Here is a 9,582-nt window from a genome sequence, read left to right on the forward strand (position 1 = left end):
GGAGCTTCCTTGGCCATCAGGTAGATCTGCCTCTGATGTATTTCACTTGCTCTGAGTTACATTTCTAACACACTTTTTTAGAATAAATGAAACCACACTTTTCAGAAATATAAATGCATTTTAGCTAAATAACTGCTTTTTTTTTAGATGCCACCTTTTCTTAATAAAAACAGGAGCGAGATAAAAGTGATGGAAAGACATGTTTTTCTGTCTGAGTGGCTTTTATAGAAAAGGATTTAATTTTGGGGGGTGAGGTGAAATAACGTGGAGTCTCCTTCTGAATTTTGGGTTTAACATATCAAACTGTGCCCTAGAACCTGCTCAGCTGTGCAAGTCAGAGCAGCGACCCTCCTCTTTGCCAGTGGGACCTGTAGTAGCGTCGCTTGGAAATCAGACTCCAACACCAAATAGTACAGGTACTGTTCTGTGTAACTGTCTTCTTGAAGTACAGGAAACAACCCCTGCATATGTACTGCCTGTAATTAGTTATGAAAGACAACTTTTTGTTGGCCTACATCTTGCTTTTAAACAACAGCTGTGTCAGTGCTGTGTTAAAATCAGTTGTCCTGCTCTTTCTCTCTGCCATATACACACGATACATATGAATATTACCAGCTTCCCTTCATGTCTCCAGCATTGCAATTTTGCGGTAATTAGGGAAAGCATATCCTTAAACTTTACTGGTGTTTTGTGCTCTTCATTTGCATTGTGACCTTCCTTTTGTTATCTGTTAAGTGCAACTCAGTATGAACCTGATGATCATTGCTTCTAATTTGAGTTCCTCTTCTGAGTTCACATCAGTTATTATTGATTTGAACAGTCCTATTTGTAAGTTACAACTGGTGGATTTTGAAAGAACTTGTGTCAAGTTTGTAATTTTTAATACTCCACAGGAAGTGGGCAATCAGCACCAAGCAGCAGTCTCACCTCTCCAAGCCATGTCAACCTATCTCCAAATACAGTCCCAGATTTTTCTTATTCGAGCAGTGAGGATGAGTTCTATGATGCTGATGAATTCTACCAGAGCAGTTCTTCCCCAAAGCGGTGTCTGGAGTAAGTAGCTGACTGTTTGCAGTGTTTGCTGAGAGCAGTTTTTATCTGCAAAGGCAGGGCTTGGCTTGTCTGCTTGTAGAAGCTAAATAAGCAATTAACCCCGACTGGCTTTAAAAAAATTAAAGGGGAGGCAAAAAAGCCACTTTGTGTAACAGTGACAGTAACCCTCCCTCAGCCACAGACAGCTGTCTGTGAGGGAAGCAGTTTCCTCCTCTCCTCCTTCCCATTCCATCAGGTATAAATATTGACAAACTCTAACATAAACCAAATTTGGGAAACCGCCAGCTCAGAGCTGTAATCTGAGACCAGGTGCATTTCACGTGCATTTGGTGCAGCCCTTGGTAAATGGCCAATTCCCCCTCACATTCACAAAAAGACATTTTTGAAGGTGACACCCTGTCCTCAAAAATCTCTATTTACTCTTCTTTTTCTGTGAATTGGAAAACGAATTTTAAGAGTTTCTACACATTTCAAAGAGGGATTAGTCATCTGTTTTCTGCCTTCAGGTGTTGTTAGCTGAGGCTGAAGGCTTTCCCATTCCTTCAGCTACAGTCCATCCTGAGCTTCCTGTGAATTAGCGTGCAGCACACGTATTAATGTCTGTCACTGCACATATATTAATGTCTATCACTAAACTCCTTGTCTATGAATTTCAGATTACAATAATTTGCTCTGAATTAGTTAATTATGAATTGTGAGAATGTATGACTCTCCCTTAGATCTTCAGGGCCTGCTGCAGTCCTGACTCGGAGCAGCACAGGCAGCAGCATGAAACGTCCAGATACCACAGAGTCCCTCAATTCTTCCATGTCCAACGGCACCAATGATACTGGTAAGTGGCCTGTGTGAACTTCCAGGGAGGAGATTCTGATTGTTAATCTGTGTGTGAGCTGTGTCAGTATATGAATGATCATGTATGTGTGACAAGGTACTTATGGGAAATGATTTATCAACTGTTTCTTTGCTAGTGGAAGATTCCTGAACTGTAGGATTTAAAAAGCTTAGTTTTTGGCAGCTATATATCTGCTAATTAAATACAGTCTGTCTTTGAAGGTTTAGAGAGAAACAAAAGCAATTTGTTCTTTCTAGATCTCTTCGATCCTCCCGACGATCGAGAAGATGATGGGGAGGGAGAATCGGTGGAAGAACACAAGAGTGTTATCATGCATCTGCTGTCCCAAGTTAGATTAGGGATGGATCTGACCAAGGTAAACTGGCTGGGTGTTCATGGGGAAGGGAGGGGGAGTAAACCCCGAGTTCTGTGTCAGTTCATTGTTACATAACAATTTAATTGCATGTTTGTTCTAAGAGCTGGTTAAGCTGTAATGTCTCTAGTATGGTATTTTTTAATTGGAGTTCTTACTGGGAGGGGGGAAAAAATGCAGAATAAATATATCCAGCTGTTAAAATCTGTTTGGGAAAGTAGTTTGCTATGGAAAGTGGCAGTTTGTTCTCTTTGAACCTAATTCTTGGAGTGCCTGGGATAAGAGGAATGCTGTGTGCAGTAGCAATGTAACTCTTGCCTTTAGCAAAGACCTACAAGATCCCAGAGTATGGTGACATTCAACAAAGCATAAATAGAAGGGGAAAGCAACCATATGAAATGCTTTGCCTAATTTGGGTCTTAATGAGTAAAGAAGTTGCCTTTGTCTTTTGAAAGGCTACATGGAGATGTGGCAAGTAAAGGGTTGGATTTTTCATGAATGAGATTCATGCTGGTGTCTGTCTGAAGGCTGAATGAACAGCATTCTGAACGTGCTGCTCTTCCTAGGCAGCTTGGTTAAATTTAAACAATTCCTGGCTGAAAAAGGATAGAAGAGAGATCAGTCCTCTCATTAGTTTCCTTAAGGGGGATGACTTGAACTGTCCAGTCTGGAACACACAGTAGAAGATAAAAAGATAAAACTTTTCTGGGGAAACAGCCAGCAGCTCACAAGCAAACTGCAGAAAGTTTCTGGCAGTTCTGAATAGGAGTTGATCCAAATTGTGTCTGTTTTGGGAATTCCTGGAATAACTGGAAATTACTGATCTCAAGCTGCCAAGAAGCATCATGAACACAGACCTTGTCAGCAACAGCAATCAGCACTGCTTTCAGCAGTGGTCTGGATCACACTGAGGCAGGCAGCAGATCCATGGGAACAGAACCTGCCGTGCCTTTGGGAGGGAGTTGGGAAGAGATTAACCTTCATCTTGATAGAGACACGTAACAGGATGTGATTGCATGAGAGAGATTTTGACTATAACTGAAAATTGACAGTGGACACGTAGATGAAATAAAATAATCAGTGATACTGTAATTAAGAACAGCTTTTGCTAAGCTCAGCCACGTAGCTGGCTGTGTTCTAAGTGGGTCTAGAATACATATAAAACAACAGCTCCTCTTAAATCGTGGGTTCCATAGAAAATGCCAACTGACCTGCATATGTCAGAACTCATTGCTGAGCTTGAGCTCACAATCAGCTTAGGGCACACGGAGCCGTGGGGGCTGTTTGCTATTTACAGTGAGTACAGTTGGCTTTTGTGCAGGATGTTCACATACCTTCATCTGTAAGACTTGTTTTTCTTCACTCAGGTTGTTCTTCCCACTTTTATTCTGGAAAGGAGGTCACTGTTGGAAATGTATGCTGATTTCTTTGCACACCCGGACTTGTTTGTCAGGTATTTGAGTTTTAAATAAAGCATTCACTGCTTCTGATATTGTTTACAACCCTTGTAGGTTGTTGAAATAAGTTGGTAGTTTTGAAGAACACTGCTTGGGTTTTGATATAAACTTGAAAAATGGTCAAAGCAGGCAAACTCCTAGTTGTGAAACAGCCAAGCATCCAGCAAGCTTTCCTGTGTCCAAGGTACCTGCTTCTGGTTCATTTTGCCTGTCCTTCTTTTCTCTCCCTTTGGCCCCTGTAGCATCAGTGACCAGAAGGACCCAAAGGAGCGGATGGTTCAGGTGGTGAAATGGTACCTCTCAGCTTTTCACGCAGGAAGAAAAGGGTCAGTTGCTAAAAAGCCTTACAACCCCATCCTGGGCGAGATCTTCCGATGCCACTGGGTGTTGCCAGGCTCCGAAGGTGAAGATGACACGGTTAGTTCCTTGTGGTATGTTTGGTGGTGCCTTAGAATGCACGTGGGCAATTCCCAAAGCTTTGTTAACTTCCTCACTGAAATGGCCTGTGCTGTGTTTTAAGTAGCAAATCAACAACTTGTGGCAATTTCTTAACAATTCTCCCCCCTCCTTCCTTGTTTTCATTGGATAGAAGTTTCAAATATCTTGTACAACATAATTTATTGGTTTTTAAAGAATTACTTATGTGTTGAAAATATTTATTTTTCCTGAACTGTTTCATAGCACTGATTGTGAATTCCTTTCTTTCCAAAGTTCTGATAATTTTTTTTTAAAATTTTATTTTTTAAATCAGTGTAGACTGGTGGGGTTTTTGTTGTTGTTTTTCTTTTTGGACTCCTCATTTAGGCTTCTCACCTTGGGAAGTTGTAAATGCTGATGTGGGAAGTGCTGTTGTGAGATACTTCATGTAGCTTCAGTGTAGTTTATCTAACTAAGTATCTCATTGCTCAGATATAAACATGTATATTTTTTCCATTTAATTTGCTTCCCACCAATTTATTTGCTCAAATCTTCCTAACTTCTGAGGTGAATGTTTGCACTCCAATTTCCTGGCATAAGGGCAGTGCTTCCATTCTATTTGTGCTTCCATTGCTTCTAACCGTGAATTACACAGGAAATTAATGTTGGTTTATGGTTTTGTGGTACATACAATCTGATCATTATTAATATGCAGATCACACTTTCTCAGAAGCAAAAATGAAAACTCCTTCTGCCGCTTAAATATTACTTTGTAGTTGGGTTTATACGTGAGTCAGTTTAACTGTTTTATTTGAGGACAAATAAAATACATTTACACTTAAAAACAAGGGAATAGAAACACTGTTCTTTAGAAAGCATCATCCTTTCAGGACTAAGGGGTTATTCCCCATCAGCAAATTGACAAATACGTTAAAATCACTGCAGTACATTTTTAGAAGCTTTTAAACATGGAAACAACTTCTTTTGGAAGCATCCAGTGTTTGTAAGCAGGGTCAGTGATGGGAATCCTCTGTCCTGTCCCCCAGGAGCCGGTTTCGGAAGGACCAGTCCCCTGGGTCAGTAAAAGCAGCGTAACCTTTGTGGCAGAGCAGGTCTCTCACCATCCTCCAAGTAAGTTGACAGTGACTTTGTCAGTGGAGATGAATCCAGTAAAATTAGCTCTTGATTTAAATCCGAGATTTTCATTTTCTCTCCAAATTTAAAAGTTATCTCTTATATAAATTGTTTTTGAAAGAAACTAATTACAGACTGTTGCCCTTCAAGTATGAGGCACTTGGAGTTATTTCCTGATGAATGATTTGGAAACAAGAGCATCCATGTCTCGTGCTGCTGTTTTTAATCCCTTTTTTCTTCAGTTTCAGCATTTTACGCCGAGTGTTTTAGCAAGAGGATACAGTTCAATGCTCACATATGGACCAAGTCAAAATTCCTAGGAATGTCTATTGGGGTTCATAACATAGGGCAAGGTATGTGTTTGTAAATTTACTGTAGATTTACATTCTGCAAGTAGAATTTTTCGTAGAATAATTTACATAAATTATTTAAAGTCATATTAAATGGAAGGAATGGTTGAATTTATACAACTAGAGCTTATGTGTCTGGGAATCAGAGATTCCTTCCACACACTCATGTGGCTGAAATCACAATTTTTCCCACAAATACAGCCATCCCTGCCTTTTCCTGAAGCTGGGCATTCTCAGCATCCATGAAAAATAAAGCTCTTCACCTTTCCTTTTCGTGGTACCTGTCTTTAATGAATTATTTCAGGAGATCACTCTGAAAAGTTTTGTAGAGGTTTTGCTTAATGGTATTTAAATCTGCTTTTATTTTTCTCTCCTAGGATGTGTCACATGCCTAGATCATGATGAACACTATATTTTGACCTTTCCTAACGGCTATGGAAGGCAAGTAAAAGCTCTGTTTGCTGTTTTCATTTTTAATGCCTTGTGATATTTCATGCCTAATATTTATCAGTCCAGAGCTTATAACCATGCACAAACTCACTTCTAATTGCAGGTCTATTCTCACTGTGCCATGGATAGAACTTGGTGGAGAGTGCAGCATTAGTTGCTCCAAGACAGGTTATAACGCTTCCATTGTCTTCCACACAAAACCATTTTATGGAGGAAAGAAGCACAGAGTTACAGCTGAAATTTTGTAAGCAGCTTTCTTCATCTCACTTTTTTTTTTTTTTTCCCCCTAAATTCTGATTTTTTTTTTCCAGGACAGTCAGGAGTGTAGAATACTCAATACAACACACAATAACTTACCTCATGCTCACCTGTCATTGGTGCTGTTTTCTAGCCAAATTTGTGAGAGGAAGCTGATTGCCAGAGAGAACTTTTCTCTCCTGAGTTATCAAAAACATCACTACCTCTCCTAAAAATACAACACTGCAGCAAGCCTTGGAGTGCTGTTGTTCACAGTGTCAGTCACAGCTCTGCTCAGGCTTTGACAGTTTATCTATACCTTTGCTCTGGTGGATTTTGGTCAATCCCTGTGCACACACCCAGGGCAGAGAATTCAGTGGAGATTCCCATCATTCTTGGAGACGTGCTGTGATGTCAGTAAGTGGATGCTCACACAGTGAGGTTTATAACTTGGTTTTAAATCACTTTTGACACACTGAGAGATGCCATGTGAGAACTGCTGTCTGTGTTTCCCAGTGGTCTGAGGAACTGGCTGATATTGCAAAACGTTTTTAAGCTTAAACTTACCACCCTTAATCTGTTTGGAAGGCCTGTAACTAGTTCCCTAACTCCAAATGCAGATCCAGCCTTTGGGCAAGGCCTGTCTTACCCTTATCAGTGCTTCCTGTTAAGGTTTATCCAATTAATTCATGGCAAATTGCTCCAGAAACCTCATCTCTTCTGTACTGGTGATGGATACTTTAAGGGCTGCTAAAAAACAGACTGAACAGCAACTGGGGAAGTTCTGATCCTTTGGGATCTTTCAGTTCCTGTAATACAACTGAGAAATGACTGTTTGTTTTTCTTTAGTTCTCCAAACGACAAGAAACCCTTCTGCTCCATTGAAGGAGAATGGAATGGGGTCATGTATGCAAAATACTCAACAGGGGTAACACAGCTTTATTGCTTTGTTCCTTCCCTTTTCATCAGAAACAGAATATTGTGCTTTAAAAGGCTTGGGGTAGGGGGTGTTTGGGGTTTTTTTTTTGTGTTTGTGGCATTGGGGGTTTTTATCCTTTTTTTTTGGGGGGGGGGGTTTGGTGGTGGTTTTGTTTTGGGGTTTTTTTGGGGGGGGATGGGGGTTTTTTTGTTTTGTTTGTTTGTTTGTTTTGTGGGGTTTGTGTTTTTTTTTCTTGTTTTTTGACAAACATTAATAGTTGGGAACTCCTGTGAGGCTGCCCAAAAGAATGCTGAATTCAGGATAAAAGTCCTGAAGTTACTTTGTTCATTTATTCTTAAGGAAGCTTGACTTTTGTAAGAAAACAGAATGTAAAGAATTGCTGCTTTTCATGTATTTCCTGCCAACCAGTGTACTGGAGAAGGTATGTAAATTTAAAGTTAGAGAAAGAACTGAATAGTTTTTTTGTTTTGTTTTTTTTTTCATCTCCCACTCTAGGAGAATGCTGTCTTTATAGATACCAAGAAAATGCCTACAATTAAGAAGAAGGTAAGGAAATTGGAGGACCAAGACGACTTTGAGTCTCGCTGGTAAGAACTTCAGTTAACTGGGCAAATTAAGGTTTTATTTTTGATCCAGTTTGCAGTGCAGACTAAGGGGGCACTGACTGCAGTCAGTGCAGGGCCAGCTCTGCTCTCCCTGAGCCTTTTTGCACAGAGCCAGGGACAGGTGGGCTGGGGAGTTAAGGGGGAAGAGGAGACCTGGAGTTCTCAGTCACATCCTTATCAGGACCAAATGTTCAGGGAGGTGCAGAGAGCTCCACCACAGCCTCCTCACTCCTGCAGTAACAGTGCAGTTGTGGTTTAATACATACTGGGGGCTTCTCTGCCCTTTCTCTGAAGGGAGCCCTACCTTAACTCAGTCACTGCTATGTTTGTACAACCCGTAGCACTCTGCTCCTATAAAGCAGTCTCCTTCCCGATTTTTTTTTTTTTTTTGAAGCTTATGGAAAGATGTAACCTACAACTTAAAAATCCGAGACATTGACGCGGCCACGGCTGCGAAGCACGCGCTTGAGGAGCGGCAGAGAGCCGAGGCCAGGGCCAGGAAGGAGAGCGAGACCTCCTGGGAAACACGGGTGAGTTTTAATCCAACAGCACTCGTTCCTTTCCACTGGAATCAGGAAAAGTTAAAGTGTGGTTATTCCTTTCTCCCTTAGTTATTCCACGAAGATGGAGAGTGCTGGGTTTACGACGAGCCGCTGTTGAAGCGACTCGCTGCCAGTAAGCACTGAGCGGGTTCGAAAGGCAGAAAACGTTCAAGCCTTGGCTTAGCAAAGTTTACACCTGATACCAAGACAGTCATCAGCTTATCACGTACGTACCGATGGGAGAGCCTGACCCCTCCAGATGCAGTGGTTCCTATCTCAGGGATACTGGACTCACTGGTGCAGAGAAGCAATTAATAAAACGGGCAGTGTCTTGGCTGTGCAGCTCCGTGCAGGGACTCGCTATACTGGCAGTGTATCCAGGCTCTGGCCCCGCTCCCAGCTCTTCCAAGGCAGGGAGAGGCTGGGCCGTGGAGCACAGACACTGTATAACCACTGTGAAGGCCACGGCTTTGGTATCAGTTGCATAATATTCCTGGGTCCTACATATTTAAAAAGCAAGAAACAAAAATGCAAGACGTCACTTAAATCTCGCGGATGTTTGCAATGTGTAAATATGAGGATTCCTCCGATGGGACAGTTTGTTAGAAAACGCTACATCAATGTTATCTTCCACCTGTATGATAATCAAATCTTTTGGCATTTCGGTGTCTTGCCCAAAATAACTTTGTTATTTTGAAATTGAAATGTAACCATAGGTAATTCTACCCAATGCATCTTAAAGCTTCATAAAATAGATTTTTCAAACTTCTCTTATGGACTTTTTATTTATTTCATAATAAACCTTTGCAGCAAGACTGTTTTTCAGCTGAGTCATGATAAATTGATTAATGTGAAATGTATTATTTTTTTTTCCCCCACTGGAATAATCCTTACAGCTAAACCTACTTCTTAAAGTAGTTAATGAGTGAGCAAAAGGAGCACAATTTGCAGCATCTACAAGAGAATTTTTCTGGACTCTACATCCAGCCTTGCCAGCACTTCAGGGACCTCTGCACTGCTGTGCTTTTGCTTGCAGTTAACAGTGGTTGAGTAAGTAGCTACACGTAGCAATCAAACTGCTGTTCTCTCCACAATTACATCTAGATTTTATTTGATTTTATCTCAATTCTGTCATGTCGGACATACAGAAAAACTAAAAAGGCGGTGTGAGATTGAAGCCTGAGGCTTTTCT

The 9,582-nt window shown here is 41.0% G+C and overlaps 1 protein-coding gene across 6 annotated transcripts in view; it reads left to right on the forward strand.

Annotated features, from left to right (window-relative positions):
* The window catches only part of OSBPL9 (oxysterol binding protein like 9), a 57,882-nt gene extending 48,651 nt beyond the window's left edge, over nt 1–9,231 (forward strand). For 5 of the 6 annotated variants that reach the window (XM_027894277.1, XM_027894298.1, XM_027894287.1 and 2 more), the window contains 14 exons: nt 315–416; nt 894–1,053; nt 1,773–1,885; nt 2,143–2,261; nt 3,626–3,711; nt 3,958–4,132; nt 5,179–5,263; nt 5,509–5,619; nt 5,994–6,057; nt 6,170–6,310; nt 7,153–7,231; nt 7,739–7,830; nt 8,243–8,378; nt 8,460–9,231. In XM_027894277.1, coding sequence (XP_027750078.1) covers nt 315–416; nt 894–1,053; nt 1,773–1,885; nt 2,143–2,261; nt 3,626–3,711; nt 3,958–4,132; nt 5,179–5,263; nt 5,509–5,619; nt 5,994–6,057; nt 6,170–6,310; nt 7,153–7,231; nt 7,739–7,830; nt 8,243–8,378; nt 8,460–8,534 — 1,538 coding nt within the window. In that variant the 3' untranslated portion in view covers nt 8,535–9,231. The remainder of the gene's footprint in view (nt 1–314; nt 417–893; nt 1,054–1,772; nt 1,886–2,142; nt 2,262–3,625; nt 3,712–3,957; nt 4,133–5,178; nt 5,264–5,508; nt 5,620–5,993; nt 6,058–6,169; nt 6,311–7,152; nt 7,232–7,738; nt 7,831–8,242; nt 8,379–8,459) is intronic. The other variant, XR_003572422.1, reaches the window with a different exon arrangement.
* Nucleotides 9,232–9,582: the final 351 nt, after the last annotated feature.

Source organism: Empidonax traillii, unplaced genomic scaffold, assembly GCF_003031625.1.
Source record: "Empidonax traillii isolate 1590-97213 ecotype Southwest subspecies unplaced genomic scaffold, ASM303162v1 scaffold15:size5535645, whole genome shotgun sequence".
Lineage (NCBI taxonomy): Eukaryota > Metazoa > Chordata > Aves > Passeriformes > Tyrannidae > Empidonax > Empidonax traillii.